Source organism: Crocodylus siamensis, chromosome 14 (genome assembly GCF_052110815.1).
Source record: "Crocodylus siamensis isolate JL-2025a chromosome 14, ASM5211081v1, whole genome shotgun sequence".
Taxonomy (NCBI): Eukaryota; Metazoa; Chordata; order Crocodylia; family Crocodylidae; genus Crocodylus; species Crocodylus siamensis.
In genome coordinates, this window is record NC_143408.1 from 25,998,726 (window position 1) to 26,014,936 (window position 16,211).

General features: G+C 49.4%; 1 protein-coding gene across 7 annotated transcripts in view; it reads left to right on the forward strand.

Moving 5' to 3' along the window:
- Positions 1-16,211, forward strand: part of NCAM1 (neural cell adhesion molecule 1) — a 214,709-nt gene that overhangs the window by 145,744 nt on the left and 52,754 nt on the right. For all 7 annotated transcript variants that reach the window (XM_090027742.1, XM_090027743.1, XM_090027744.1 and 4 more), the window contains exons 2-8: positions 1,380-1,454; positions 2,455-2,673; positions 3,193-3,336; positions 4,286-4,423; positions 4,855-4,972; positions 5,836-6,005; positions 6,741-6,883. In XM_090027742.1, coding sequence (XP_089883868.1) covers positions 1,380-1,454; positions 2,455-2,673; positions 3,193-3,336; positions 4,286-4,423; positions 4,855-4,972; positions 5,836-6,005; positions 6,741-6,883 — 1,007 coding nt within the window. The remainder of the gene's footprint in view (positions 1-1,379; positions 1,455-2,454; positions 2,674-3,192; positions 3,337-4,285; positions 4,424-4,854; positions 4,973-5,835; positions 6,006-6,740; positions 6,884-16,211) is intronic.

Genomic DNA, 16,211 nt, shown 5'->3' on the forward strand with positions numbered 1-16,211 from the left:
GCACGCCTGCCAAAAAAGATTGGCCTTAAAAAGACATCCATAGCACTGCTCATCATGGTCAGTTTGCAAATGCTGGAGTGATCCACAGGGCTGTGGGGAGACACGCACATACTCCAGGAGAAGCCAGACAAACCCAGGGCCTGCTGCAATATTCCTCACAAGAAAGGAACAGCAAGTAGGGAGGGAGAACCTCTGCTGTCGTCTGCAGGTGTATAAAGGAGGAAGGGTAATCTCCTGTGGTGATTGATTTGCGGTCAGGTTACCACGAGCACCCATCCATCTAGCTGCCTGTTCATCGATCCTGTCTGCATCCTCTGGTCGCTGTTTCACTAGAGGCAGAGTGTAAACCTGTTGCACCGTGTCCAAGCCTGAGCAGTTAGCTCCCTTGTTCCTTTCTAGGAGGCAGTGAGGAATTGATTGTTTGAGATGACGTGGGCAACTCTTGCCATTCAACTCGGTTCTCCTGGTTTCGTTTGACATCTCTAGAGTATCTGGGAGCCAAGAGTTTGGAGGGTGGGGAGAGGGGGCACATTAAAAAACATGCCTCACATATTTTTGCCATTCATCCGATCAGCGATTGAGAGTACAGAGGAGGGGGCTGTGACTGTAGTGGTAGAGTCCATCTCCTGACATCCGCCAGCACCTGCAGACTCCATACTGAGAGGCTGGAAGGCATTGCCAAGCCTAACCCATTTCCCCCAGGGCACTGATTTGTCTCTGCAGTCTGAACGCTCTCTCCTGCTGCAGGACCTCGGGGTGGGTAACAGGATCAGTTGGTCACTGGCACCTGCTGCTGCATAAGGCCTGCAAACTTCAAAGCAACATAATGTACAATATAAAATAATCCCCCACTCCAATTGGCAATGCTGTGCTGGTCATCTCTGACACCAGCACGGATTCCTAACCTTGCCGGGAAGGTGAGGTAGTGGTACATCCCTGAACTTGCAGGGAAAGCAGGGGCTTCACATGCTTGAGTAGCTGTTGCCTGTGTGTTACTGCACTGCCGGACTCCTAGGACCCGCTTTGTTCCTTCCTGCACACTCTTGTTCCTGCCTGAAAAAACCCTCCTACCCCAAGCCTGGCATATAGTGGATCTCAGGGTAGGACAAGGTGCCAGGTAAGTCGGACCTTTTCACATCCCTCTACATGGGCCTGGTGTGAGGCAGAAGTGACTCAGAGCACCCATGGCAGGCTGCAAGGGCCACTTTGGGATGGAAGGCCCGAAGTCCAATGCTGGTCAGGAGCGATGAAGCTGTTGCTTGGAGCCCTCACGTTCTGCTCTTCCAAGCGAGCCGCGGGGGGGAAGAAGCCTTGGTGCTTTTACTCGAGATGACTGACTTCTAACCACGGTGCATGCATGCTCTCTCTTTCTTTTCCAGCCTCTCTACAAGTGGATATTGTTCCAAGTCAGGGGGAGATCAGCGTTGGAGAGTCCAAATTCTTCTTATGCCAAGGTGAGGGACGGCTGTGCTTTCATCTCCATTCATGGAGGCCCTTTTGGGAAACCTGGTTAGCATGGTACAGCCAGGGAGAAAGCCTGTGTTGTGGGTGTGACTGTGATCTCCCAGCAAAGATGATGGGTATAAGTGTCCTGGGACACAACCGGCATGGACCTCCAGGGAGTGAGGGATGCTCCAGCAAGCATCTGTAAACAATGAAACCTACTGAGGATGGCCCATCAGCCCAGGCAGAGCAGCACGCGGACACCTCGTTTCACAGCATCTGTCCTCTGCTCGAGGTTTGGTGCCCCAAAGGCCTTACTTCTGAGACTGAGATTTTCAAAATCACCCAGGCTATTTCTGTCCCAGTTTCCAGCATTGTGATGGGAATTTGGGAGCTGAGTCCTTTATGCATCTGGGAAAATCTCTCGTCTCAACAGTCAAGGATTGTAATTCCTCCAGAATCCTGCATTTTTAATGACTTCTCCCCAGCACCCGGGTGACAGCACTTGGACTCACAGTAACTACCCCCATCCATTCTCCTGTGTAGCATTGTGGAACACTGCCCTCTTCTACGTTCCCCATGCAGTACCAGACAGCTACATGCTGCTGGATACAGGGTGCTCTTCAAAACCAGCTGGTGCAGTTTGTCTGGACCGGTCAGGTTGCTCATTAAAAATGAGCTTAGGACACCTGTATGCTGGAGTACAGCACAGAGCAAAGGCACGGTAGGGCTTAAGTGTAGCTGGGCATGCAGTCTTGCCAGAGAACCAGCTTCCCCAGAGCCTCTCTGCTCTCCAGCATGTTGCATTTGTGAGGCAACATCTAAGGGACAGTTTGCAGTGGGGGAAGGCAACTGTCCTGGTGGGGCTGGAGAATGGCATGGGATGTGGCATGCGGGCTCTTGAGCAGGTCCTGACAGCAGAAGCAAGCCCTCAGTTGGCCCTACATGGGATCCTCTGGAGATGGGACTCAGGCCTTGGCTAGCTGACACGTTCTGTTTTTTTGTCTCCAGTGACTGGGGAAGCCAAAGACAAAGACATCTCCTGGTTCTCCCCCAATGGCGAGAAGCTGACACCCAACCAGCAGCGCATCTCAGTGGTGCGGAACGATGACTCCTCTTCCACACTTACCATCTACAACACCAACATCGATGACGCCGGCATCTACAAGTGCGTCGTCTCCAGCGCAGAGGAGGGCGAGTCCGAGGCCACAGTCAACGTGAAAATCTTCCGTAGGAGCACAGCTCTCACCTTTGACTTTGTGTGGGGGAATCTGGGTCGGCAGGGGGCTTGGTGGGAAGACAAGGCCCTGGCCAGTTGGGGGAAGCTGGAAAAGCAGGAAAGGAAGTCTCAGGTCAAGGAGGGGGATTGCTGGAAAGTGAGCAGAGGCGGAGGAAAGGGAAAGAGCAGAAGTTTAGGCTTTGTCTGAGAAGGTGGACAGTGAGGGTCACATATGAGGGGAGGCTGGGAGTTGGACAGGTACCTGGCTTGGGAGGAAAGGCTTGAAGGTAGAGAGGGAGCGAGGTCTAGGCCTGGAAAGGAGATGGATGCATGTAGAAGGGGAACCAAGAAGTGACCTACAGCTACCATGCTTACATGTTCCATGTAGCGGTGCAAACTTTCCAGACAGGCACATGCTTAGTCGTGCTTCACTTTTGCTTTCACTGGGGTCATGGCTTGGTAATTGGACAGTGGCCACTGCTCTCTGGGGAAGCCAGACGCATTGCCCCGTTCCCTCTTGTGGCTTGCAGAGAAGCTGATGTTCAAGAATGCCCCCACCCCCCAGGAGTTCAAGGAGGGGGACGACGCTGTGATCGTATGCGATGTGGTCAGCTCTCTACCCCCCACCATCTTCTGGAAGCATAAGGGCAGGGACATTGCCCTGAAAAAGGACGGTAAGGAAGTAGGGGGCTTGGCACTGCCAGGCAGCAGAAGGGGCAGTGGGTCACGGGAAATAATGGTGGGCACAGCGCTGCTGGATGAGGGACTGTGTCCTGGCTGTCTGTGCATGCAGTCCACATGCAGGCAAGGGGGTGAAGTGCTCCAGTCCCAAGTTTTACCTGATTTGCTCTGTGACCTTGAGCGAGCCACTCCCTGCTCAGCCAGATTCAGCGGCTCAGCTGCAGAAGCAAGCGACTCCTGTACCTACCTGTACTGGTCTCCCTCACTCAGTAAACCAGGACTAGCAGCACTAACCCAGATCCTTAGTTAATGCCTCTGAGAATCACAAGCAGTGGTTCATTTGGAAAATGGAGGTGCTGTTTTCAGGAGGAAGATCTCGTGTCCCACCTAGTTAAAAGCCTGGTGTTTTAACTGGACTCTGGATACCATAGAGACAAAAATAAAAATGCCCTACCCAGAGCCCCTTTGTGGCCTCTGCTGGTCCTGGAACACAGCAGTGGTTGTGACCGGTTGGTTCTTGGAGGTGACCCTAGAGTAGTCTCCTGCCTCAGTGGCATTTCCCAGCTCCTCAGCCCAGACACCAGGTATTCATAGCTGAGATCCACGCTCCGCTTCCCTTTTAGGAGGGAGGTAAGCTGCATGTGGCTCATTGGTTCAGTCCAGATACTGATTCAACCTACAACTAAAATAAAATACAATAAAAAGTGTCAGGTGTAAACTAGCAAAGTGGTGTGTCCGCACTTCTTGTCTGTTTGCTCTGAAATGAAATTGTTCCTAGCTGAAGGTCTCCTAGCATGTCAGGTCCATTAGCATAGGGGATGCCACTAATGTGATGGAAAAGGAAGGTACATCTCCAGGCTGGGAAGTGGAGGGTGTACCTGTTGATCAGAGCTGGCTTCAGAGGATCCAAGGGTGAAGCTGTCTTTCGTTTGTCTCTTCCAGTTCGATTAGTCGTCCTGTCCAACAACTACCTGCAGATCCGGGGGATTAAGAAAACAGATGAGGGGACATACCGCTGTGAGGGCAGGATCCTGGCTCGCGGGGAGATCAACTTTAAGGATATTCAGGTCATTGTGAATGGTGAGCAGCTTGAAGTCAGGGCAGCCACGGTGACCGGCTACCGGCTGCTGCGCTCCCCGCTTTGATGGCAGCCTCACCATCAATTCATACATACAAATTGTTGCAAGCTTATTAATCTCACTTTGCTGTGTCAAATAAAAACACCCATGAAATCAGTTGGACGTTTACAAGATGTTTACAGAAAATTATCCATGTCCAGAGGAAACCTGAGTGTCTCGTGAGTCAGCATGAGGGATTAACTTTGTTTGGCTCCCAAAGAGTGGTTTCTGTGCAGAGAGCCCCCAGCTCCCCTCTCCCTGGAGACCTCACCTGTCATGTGGTGTGCTCCCTGATCTGTGCATGCAGCGAAGGGTAGGAAGTTGCTTTGCACAGTTCTTTCTTGCATACATGCTGTGTCCTGCACTCCCTAATTAGGCTTGCCTTTCTTCCAGTGCCTCCTTCTGTCCGTGCCAGGCAGAGCACCGTGAATGCCACTGCCAACCTCAGCCAGTCTGTCACCTTAATATGCGATGCTGATGGCTTTCCTGAGCCAACCATGAGCTGGACAAAGTAAGAGGCCTTGAGCTGAGTTTCTTTCGGTTGTGAGCGTGGGTGTTTCCCCCCAGGCTCCCTCTGGGCCAGCCACAGAAGTGGAGGCAGCATGCTCGCTTGAGTAATGTGGGCTATGTTACAGCAGTGTCCCAGGGCATTGGAAAGCAGATTCACTTAATGAATAGCTCAAACAATAGCATTACCGGCAGTAATGGTTCACCCACCATTAGCATTCTTTGCCCAGTGTTCCCGTGCAAACTGAGAGAATGGATTAAACCTAACGAGCCCCAAACTGTCCCTATGAGGTGATGGTGTATTATAATTATGCTCATTGAGCAGCTGGGGAAAACGAGGCACAAATAGATTCAGTGCCTTGTCCCTTGTCACAGCATGAGGCCCATTATGTCAGCAGGAGTTTTTCTCAGCAGGCTTTAGATTGGTCCCTAAATCAGTGGAAAGAACCCAGGTGTCCTCATTTCCCGGGCCCTGATCTGACTACTGGGGCATGTGCTAGAGGTGCGTTTGGTGGGCCCTGTGCTGCTATGCAGAGGGGGATGTTCCAAGGCTTGGGCTGGCAGTGGCCAGGAATCTGCTGCAGGGGTGATCAGGGGGAATCCCTGCTTGGGGGCAGGGGGGTTGAGCAGCCCCAGCTGGCTGCTGTTTAAGGTGCCTGTCGGTTCTGCAAGCCAGCCTTGCCTTAGTGTGTGCATGGGGCAGGGCCTCGGGGCAAGGAAGCAGCTGTGGGGTGGTGAATAGATGGCCCAGGGTGGGTGAAGGTGGCCAGTGGTGTCAGGGGAAATCATGTCCTCTTCTAACTAGTGTAAACTTAGTGGCTAAAATCAACCTCACACTCACCAGCCCGTGTGCTTTGTGCCCGGCAGGGATGGAGAGCAAATAGAGCCGGGTGACGACGATGAGAAGTACGACTTCAACTATGACGGCTCCCGGCTGACCATCAGGAAGGTGGAAAAGAGTGACGAGGCAGAGTACATCTGCATTGCTGAGAACAAGGCTGGGGAGCAGGACGCCACTATCCACCTCAAAGTCTTTGGTAACTGGGGCCCTCACAGGCCTATTGTGGTCTCCCCTCTTCATAACTGACCCCTCTGAGAGACCAGTGGGTCATCGGCAGTTCGCTGGTAGGGGCTGGAAGCCGCGTGTCCTGCCTAAACCAGGTGGCAACAAGGTGTGTCTCAGACACAGGGTGAATTCCCGTGTCAGCCCCTTTGCTATTGCTTTGTTGCTTAGCAGATGAGGGTTTCTGCCAGAGACTGTGCTGCAGACACCAGGAGTGTCCTGTCTCCTCTCCCATGTGTACAGTGCAGTCCTTGCAGTGGGCCAGCATGAGGCTGTACTGAGGCGCTCCCTGCCCCCCCTCCCGAGAACTCTGGATGCAGAGGCCTCGAGGGTGGCAGTGGGGTGGGTTCCCTGCAGCAGCAGTTTATTGCTTCATTTCTGGGTTTGGAGCAGGCAGGGGGATGGAGGGTGGCACTTGAGTGCTGCTGAACTGGTGTAGATGTACCTTAAGTGACAGACATTGCCAGTGCTATCACACGGACCCTACTGCAGATGCATAGCGCTTCTGTGCCCCTCTGCTGCGAACCCCAGCGATGAGCACAAGCGTAAAGACTGTCACTGACACCTCGTGCCCATGCCCCATCATGCCAGCAGTTCCTTGAAAGTGCAAACGTAGTTTCTTTAAGGTAGCATTGACTCCAGCGTTGCTAATCCCGGGTGACCTCGGGTCTTGGCAGCAGCTGAGTAAATGTTTGCTCTCCCTTTCCAGCAAAACCTAAAATCACCTATGTGGAGAACAAAACTGCCATGGAGCTGGAGGACCAAATCACGTTGACCTGCGAGGCCTCTGGGGACCCGATCCCCTCCATCACCTGGAAAACTTCTACCCGTAACATCAGTAATGAAGAAAAGGTAAAGCCACTCCCAAAGACGCGACCTCTGAAACAGGGCATGTAGCAGCTCATCCCTCACTCTCCCAGCCCTCTCGGCAGGGTGGGAAGACAGGATGATGCCACACAGATGCACGCTATGGTCCTGGGGATGCTCCCTCCTTCCGCATTGTAAGGTATGAGAAGCCCCTCTGGTGCTCAAGGCACCTGCAAACCTTTTATTATTATGAGTGGGCCAGACCCCAGTTGGTGTCAGTGAGGCTGGCTCCCCTGGCCTCAGCTGAGCAAAGCTGAGGATCTGCCCCACCACCACCTCTTGGTTTCTGCTGCTGTCCCATGAGTTCTCTGAGTACCACCTCATGGACACTTTCTGCAGGAGCTTCCAAAGGATGTGATGCAAAACCTTTTTCCAGCATGGTGGATAGGAGTAGGCCCCACTGTTTCAGTGCACTCGGTGACCTCGTTGGGATGCTGGAGTTATCCTGGGCAGAGGGGGTAACGAGCATCTTTCAAATGTGAGGTTTTATGGACCAAAATGAGCCTGTTAATTCTCTCTCGCCCTCCTGTATCCTATAAAAACGCTGCACGTGCTCTGGGCACAAAAGCCTGGTTGCCTTTGTGTTCACCTGTATCGTTAATCACACATCAATACCATTTTGTGCTCAAATACAAAAATAATTAGCAGTTTTTAAAAAGTGTATTCCTCCAGCTTTGATTTGCCACTGGCAGCCTTAGAAGTGTATCTGGACAATGTTTGGGGACCTTAGTCCATTGTTGCAAGCGTTTCATAAAAGACAGGCGAGCAAGAAGGGAGAACACAGTCCCAAAGCCAATATACCTGTAGGCCTCTGGGAAATTAGCTCTTGTTCATTAGTAAGGCTGTAACAGTAGGCCATCTCTAGGGTCATGCAGCTCGAACCTTTTTGTGGGGTTGATTCAGTTTGAAAGCAAGGGGGCTCAGTAGTGCATGTGATGAAGACAGATGGAACTCGACATTGTCTTCAATCCAGCCACACAGTCTATAGCTTGCATTCAGCTTCTGAATGAGCCCTTTATGTTGTCTCAGGGATTTCAGCTATTTAATGTATTTATGGATGGATAACCTGTTATCCCAGATGCCAAACGCTACCGGGCTTGATTCTTCCACAGTAGAAAAAGCATAACTTCTGCTGGAGTCAATAAAGCACCCCGTCTGCAGCCAGGGAAAGTTGGTAGAAAGGCTTACCACTGCCTTCCAGGAGGTTTGACATAGATCCACAGTGCGTCCAGACAGGTAGCCTCATGTTCCCAATATGACAACATCTGGGGGTTGCTTCATCTGGGGGAAGCATTAGACAGGAGACCAGGGCTACTGAGACAGAGAGCCTGCATGTGGGAGAAAGAGCAAGTCATAGCTAAGGGCAGGAGTGAGACTGATTGAAGTAGAAGCCTCCCAGGGGAACCCCCTCTTTCCATAGTGCCATGTCTGTCTGCTCCTCTTTAGCTACCAAGACCTCTTCTGCAAACTGCTAACTATTTTTGAGGCTTTCATATATCTTGTTGATGCTGTTGAGTTGGTGATTTATATTATGGAGCCATGGTGCATATCAGAGCAGTTTCCTGTGTGGATGGGGGAAAGTACACAGATTCAAACCACATGTGTCTGATGGACTGGCTCAGTCCTTTGTTACAGGGTTTGCTATCTCATTATGAAGTGCCAGGCACGCACTTTCTTGATAAGCTTTTGTTTGTTTTTGAGCTGTTCCTGCAGATTTATGTTATAGGAAAAACTCAGCAGTTAAAAATGACTGTGAAAATTCCTCTTTCATATATCTCTCAGATGCACACACAAACACACATAACAGCTGCATCTTCAGCTGCACCCCTCCTGCTCCCAGCAAAGCTTAGGGAAGCCGATAAGCCTTGACTTTGGGACAAGGAAGAGTTTCTAAACGTGCCCAAGTCCCATTTTCAAAAGGGACTTAGGATTTTAAGAGCCCAAATCAGACTCTCTTTTGATGAGACTTAAGTGACTTTTGAAAATGGGATTTAGGCTCCAAAATCTGTTGGGGCAGGTTCTGGTAGGCATTGGAGCCCCTTGCCCATCAAAATTGGAGGCCCCTCATCTTGATATCTTTAAATATCTGGAGATTAGCCACTTCTGAAAAGTCACCCCAAGGTTCTGTCCAAAACCTAAGAGCGTAGAGGTCAGGCAAAGAAACAGCAGAGAAGCTGTAAGTGCCACAAGATGCTGTAAGTGCCAGAGGAGTGCATGACAAACAGGTCCCAGTGTGTAGTCAGCAAGCAGCACCAGGGTCTCCACGGTATCTGCACCCCAAGACCACACTTATTCTGCTGGACAGCCTCATGCACTGGCAGAGGACTCTGCACTGGCAGAAGCAATGAAGTATGCGCATACTCTAGGTGAACTACGATCTTGGCAACAGCTATCAAACGTTTTGAGGGTGACGTAGCCTAAGATCCCTGCTGGTAGTGTGTCCATCCTCCTCCTTCCTCTTCAGTGCACCTGCTCTGAATGAGAGAGGGAGAGAGGAGGTGTTCCTGGCAGCTTGCTAGCTAGAGCACACCTAATGCAAGTGACGTCCTTGGCTGTGTCCAGCTGAGGATCTGGCCTCCGTCTGCTGCAGAAGACTGGCTCGAACAGGGATCACCCAGGAGTGTCATTAGTGATCTCCCATTGATTCAAAATACCCTTTGTTTATCTTCCCATGAGTATTTATCACTGCTGTGTTGGCAAATGAATACACCTCTCCTTTGAGCAATACAAGAGGAACTATCCAGACAGCCACTCAGCATCCTCACTGTTGCAGCCCAGCTCATGAGGTGTTGTCCTTTCTGTCTGTCTTGTAGGATAACAACTGAGATCCAGTAAAATTAGGTGCTGATCAGGTTTATGTTGTTGTGTTCAGGCTTCCCTCTTTCAGTGCAGATGTAATGATGTTGTCCTGGTAGGGAGAGACATGCTTGGTGATCTAGCCCCTCTTACACACAAGCCCAGGAACCAATAACCAGGAATGGCATGTGCTCGTCACACAGTAGAGGATGTCTCACACCACCTGGATAACAAGTGACAATAAAAAGCCCTTCTATAGTTTGTGCTGTTCACATCTTGCCAGTGGACACTGAAGGAACAGCGTCTGTTTTGCTGCTGCTCCCAAGCTTATCAGAAGCTGTATTACCTGATATCATCCACTTGACAGCAAGGCAAAGGTGTGAGTCAAGGATTAGGCATGTGCATTCTCATTTGAGTCAGGGAGGGTGTTGGAGAACAAGAGAAGGTGCTAGATGCAGTGATTATCCCAGCAGGGAGAGCGCTGCACATGCTACCTTGTGGAACAGGGTTCTGTGCACTGCTCTGCTCTGCTTCTGCAGCAGGAGCACACATTGAGAGGGAGGGAGGGTAAGAAAATAGTCCTTTCTGATTTACCTGCAGATAACCCTGTTTGGGCCACACTGACCCTTGATTTGTGTGGTTTCTCTCTGCCAAGGCAGAATCTGGTCTTCTAGCCCCAGACTAGAAAGCACTGAAGTAATCAACTTAGAAGCCAACTGTATATGGGAGAGAAGTATGCAAGTCTCATGCAGGGCTTTGTTCTTTGCCAGTTCATTTGTGGCTGCGGCTTTGTGAGAGCAGGCAGCACACTGCAGGGAGCAAGCTATCCTCGGACAGGAATTGCGAAGTGAGGTAATACCATTTACTGAACCAGCTTGATAGCTGGAGAGATGTCAGACAAGCTTCCAGGCACAGAACGCCCTTCCTCCGGTCTGGAAAAGAAGCCGACACAGCCTAAGCTGTTACCTCACCTCGCAACTCCTGTTTTTTGCGTGTGTCTGGGACCATCAGGACTACAACACTGTTTGTGTGGAACTGTAGCAGACACTGAACACAAGGTACCAGCTTCCACCCCAAATGGGTCTCTTCCCTAATTGACTTGATGAGAGTGTCGGCATAATGCTGCTCTTGTTCTCTGCCCCCTTGTGCACTGGTGACAGCGGTGTTGTGCATGTGCCAGTGCAGTTGCTCAGCCAGTCATGCGAAGGCACTCTCACAAGTTGCCTGGTTCTTAAAATGGAGCAGTTTGCACAGATCTCACACTTCAAGAAGGTAGCACAGCTATGATATGCACCCTCTTTTGCTCTTCCCATTTTGCAGACGTTTCTTGGCATTTCCGAGAGGCCGCATGACAGTTTTGGCCCAGAATTGTTTCAGGTAGCACAGTTGGCTCAAAACATCTAACACAGTTTGCTTAAAAACCTAGAAACATTCAAATGAAATCTGTTTGGAGAAAATATCTCAGAGGTCATTTCTCTCTGCAGGGTTTAACAGGGTGCAAATGTTCCAGTGCTGGGCTGGAGTAGTGGTTTTCAGACTGGGGTGTGCATACCGCCAGGGGTATGCAGTGGTTTGCCAAGGGTTATCTGCCTAAATTTTAATAATGGAAGTGGAGTTTCTGATTGGTCAGTGCATGGTGACTAAGGGCATGGGTGTCTTTGGATGTTCCTCCTCTGGAAATGACTATGCAGAGGTGTATCAGGTGTGGGTGGGATGAGTAGCAATATTTTGCAGGTAAAGGGGTACATGGAGCATGATAGCCAGACCTGGGATTTCCTTTCTGTGCATTTCCTTGTCACGGTCCAGCCTGAGTGAAGTGTCAAAAAGGAAATACAAGAGGCAAGGAAAAGCCCAGACCCGATTACAAAAAGACAACTTCTGCTGTTGTAAATCAGTGTTGCTGCTTGTCATCAAGGAAGCAATGTTAAAGCAAAATACAGCTGTTACATGTTGGGGGTATTCATAATGCATGTGCGGATCTTTGTCAAGCAGCCTCCGCTCCCTTAACCTGTGATTTCCAAACTTCATTTCTCTTGTGCCCCTGCCTTTGATGACATTTGCATATGGATGATTTTATATTTAATATTCGGGGGGTTAATTTAATTAGATGCTCCTAGGAATCCCTTGAATTCTCAGATGCTCCTATTTAATTGCTTGTTTCGAAAGGGAGAAACTTCCTCCGAATGTGTGAGGTGCTGACTTCCTTTTCTCCTAGGGAGTACTAGTATTCCTCCTGCCTCCAAGGGGTTTGGGTCAGCATGTAAACACAAGTAATTCAAGAAACTGGAAGCTAGCTTCTCTCCTTCTCCATCTACTTCCAAGCTTGCAGAGATGAAAAACACTGTAAGGGGAAAGACAGAGAGGACAGTTGTTCTGAGCCCACTGCTGCAGGTGCTGTATGATCCAGAGGCATTTTCCCACAAGTATGGGCTCGTCTTAAACCAGCTTCTGCAGATGAAGGGTTCAGCAGGTGATTGCTTCTAGACTGAAGCAAGATGGCTGCACTGATACGAAGTGCAGCCCTCTGGAGTGCCAGGGAAACTGGTGCAGAAAAGTAGGTGAAGCATTGGAAAGATGTGAGATTTGCCTGTCCCTTGGCATATCAAACTGGAATCCTGGAATCTCTAATAAGATATTTTGCACTACAGTGAGGATGGGGGTAGGACCTTGCTGCAGCGATTGCAGCGCTGTGTTGAGAGTGACCGTGCTGAGTCCAGCCACATGTAACAGGGTTTGTGTTCAATTATCGCAACTTGCTTACTAGGCTTCCACAGAGCCTGGGCTTGGTTGGGTGCCGGATGTACCATGGAAAGTCCCAACCAGTGCAGGGCTTGGTGAATTCCCTCTCAGGTGGGCTTGGCATGGGGAGTGCTAGCCAGGAGCAGGATTATGGAGAGTCAACCTCAAGGAAGGCAGGTGATAAGTAAAGAGCCCTCCTTCACCAGGAGGTATTCTGAGATGAGGCTGTCTGCACCGTGCATTAATACGTCAGTCTCATTGTGTTTGCTGGTCACCTTTACTTTCACCAGAAGCACTTTGGGAAACAATACTGCATTTCCCAACCTCATCTCCTGACCATCCATCTCTGTTTCTGCTGTCTCTCATGTATGCCATTACCATCCAGCCCTTGGCAGGGCTCACACCTTCAGGTCACACCTAAATGGTGCCCTGGTGGCTCTGATATTAGCAGGTGATTTTTGACTCCAGAACTGAAGTGGATCAAGTTGCAAATGAAACGGATGCTGTGGCCAAGAGTCTGAAAGATGATTGAGAGGAAAAAAGTGAACCCCACAAGCCCTGGGTCCCTCTAAACGGGGTGGGAGTGACTGGCCTGTGCGACTACCAGCTTGCTCTGAAGGGGAACATGCATTTATTGATGAGGCTGGTGTATGGCTGACAGTTGTTTGTTCCAATCCCTGCGAGGCCTGAGTGCTTCTGCAAGCACAGCTAGCTGGCGAATTCTCCAGCGGTGTTTAAAGGCTCCATCACCACTGGGTTTTATTCTGCTCTGGAGTTCACATTTTTCCACTGCTCAGTAATTGGAGAGCTCTTATTCTTGGCACAGCGTGCATGTAAAAGCACTGCACAAATGCATGGTGATATTAACAGTGTGCAAGCATTAATAATAACCCATGTGTCTGTACAGATAACGAAATCTCTGTTAGGGCACCAGTTCTATAAATATCTTTGCAGTAAGTGACCTGGGTCATTGGAATCGTTTCCACAGCACCCCGGGGGCATGTTTGTCGAAGTGGTGCGATGCAGCCAAGTGAAATACGCAGTCACTTAATATGGAATGGCAGAAGCACAAAGTTTTTAAATACCATTAGGCTAGGATTGTTTTAAGATCCGTCTGTAAAAAAAAAAATTATAATAATAATAAATAAATAAAATTAAGATTCTGTATGCAAATCTAATTGGAAGTTACAGTGGGAGTTGGAAATCTCAGTGCTATTTCCCCAGCCCTTTCTCTCCACCCACGATCGGTCTGACTCAAACCCTGCATGTGCACAGGACTCAGCGTGATGCATACAGTATGATACGTAAAAACCGACACATTGTAAACTTCTATTGCTTTTTTGTTGTTGTTGTTGTTGTGTTTTATATCTGTTCTCTCCAGGCTTCGTGGACCCGGCCCGAGAAGCAAGAGGTATAAGATTACCAGACCAATAGTCAATCTCTTAGTTTTTTAAAGAATTGCAGATTAACAAACCGCTAGCACAATAACCAAGCCAACTAAGCAGTATTAACAACAGTACTAAATTAAAAGAATCAGCCGATAGCAGTAGATGTTATTTGACCTGTAGCTACATGTCTTTGGGTGAGCAAACTAGCTGCATTGGGAGGGGAGCTGGTGGAAGTTGTGCACAAGGCCTCAGTTTGCCCTTCAAAAAATAACCCTGTTCAAAGGGTGTGAAAACAAATGGGCAAAAGCTGTCCCCAGCTGCAAGCCTGGCTGGTGCCACCAGGCTGCAACTCTGAGACCTTCCTCCTGTGGCCCTGAGAAGCCTCCTTGCTGCCTCCACTCCACTCCAACCCAACTCAACTATTTGCTCAATTGCTGCCTTCAGTCTTCTCACAGAGACCAGTGTGAACACATTCATCTCCCAGTCAGTGCAGTTACTTCCCTCACCAGCTATTGTGTCTTTAGAAAATGCTGCCGAGTGCTAAATTCCCACTGTTTTCTTACTGTCTTTTTGTTTTGGAAGGGAGAGAATTGAACACACTTAAACAACACAACTTGGTGCAAATCATGTGTTACTTTTTATGTGAAATGGTGATTTAAAAAAAAAATATATATATATATATATATATATATATATATATATATATATATGTGGTTTTTTTTTTTTACCTCTTTGTGGTTTGTAGAGAGACTTCTCACTTCAAAGCGAGACCAGTAATCTGGTTCCCGACCGAGCAGTGGTTCTGCTATAGAGTAGCGTTAGCCATCAGACTATGGTGACTGCATTCTGTGATGCTGAGAGCAGCTTTGTGTGGGGTTTCAGCAGCCTGACTTACTATCTTAACCTGTGTGAAGCAGAGGAGGGCAGTGTCATTTAGATGAGGTTCAACTCTTATCCAAGCCAGTCAAGGTTCATTTCAGACAAGGGTGAGGAATTCACTGGCCCTGTTTTGAAATAATCTGTTAGAGGAGGAGAGCTTGTGAAAATGGAAAACAGAAGCAGCGGGCATTTGTGCTGATTTTCTGGTGAAGGATTTGGAATTTTTAGTAGCTGCCTCTTTTGTCCTGATGCTAATTCCAAGTATAATTGCATATTCTTTAATATGTTGTACCCTATAACTCATCTCTTTTACTAATGTCAAAGCTTATGCTGTTAAGCTTCCTGTCTGAGATCCTTTCCCTCACCTGCTGCCACGAGCCGGGCTCTGGAAAGGATGCTTTCCTGTCCCTGAGGGTAGGCTGGAGCTACCACTTGCGCCTGCTTCAGAGGGACAATAGCTGTTGGCTTCTTTCTCCAAACCTCCGCCAGTTCCACATTTGTGCTCCCAAATCACACAGATCCTGTCTTGCCACTCCAACCCAGACTGTACCGCAGGAGTGGAGGGTGATGCAAGTAATCACTGGGTATTAACTGAGCAGACCCTTATCATCGTAGACAGGTGTTAAAAGCTCAGTTACAAGCAAAACCAAAAGTATTATTAAGGTTTGAGTTGCGAAGTTAATTTATCTGAAATGCTTCATTCCAGCATCATTGGGCCCCAGATTAACAGTGCCTTGTTGATAACTGTGTATCAGCATGGCCTGGCAGTGATAAAGAGCTACAGGTGGGCCCTGAGTGGGAAGATGAAAGTGTGCAGCCAGGGGAGTTTTCTGGCCCCCCTCCTTATCCATGCCCGGTGGCTCATATTTCAGGGTGCCATTTAACTAACAGTGCCTGTTGGCATGAGAAGTGGGTAAGGCATGTGTCTGTCTATGTGCATGGGGAGGCAGGCCTTGGGTATCCTAAAGCTGGGCTCTCCCTACTGTATGGGGATAAATGCAGCTCCTTGTCCCTTGGCGTGGGAGAACCGAGAATCAGGCCAGTTCTTTCAGTGGCATCTGGGCACTCTGTGAAGGATGAAACTGTGCCGCACTGCCAAGAGCTCGGAGAAGAAAGGCACCGCTCGGCACCCTGCAGAGAACAGCAGTGTCAGTGATGTGGCATAGCTCACTACCTCTCTGCGGTGAGGCTCCCACAAAGCTGCTGCCCTTTGAGGCACATAGTTGTACATTCCCTAGAGCCCACACCAGGAGAGGGTTCAGCCCACGGCATCTACCTGGATGCAGCAGTGGTGCTGCAGGAGAAGGAACAGGGCAACACTGTTGTTTTCCATGGGTTATCGATGAAGACTGATTGATTGATATTTTACTTTCTGGATATGAGGCTTGACTGGCTTAAATGACACATGTGCTGAGGCAAGCGATTCGGGTGGTGCTGGAGAAGGTGTGTGGTGTCATCCAAGCGTACCTTATTAAGAGCCAGTCAACCCCGCTCATATTGAAGTGCAAGTT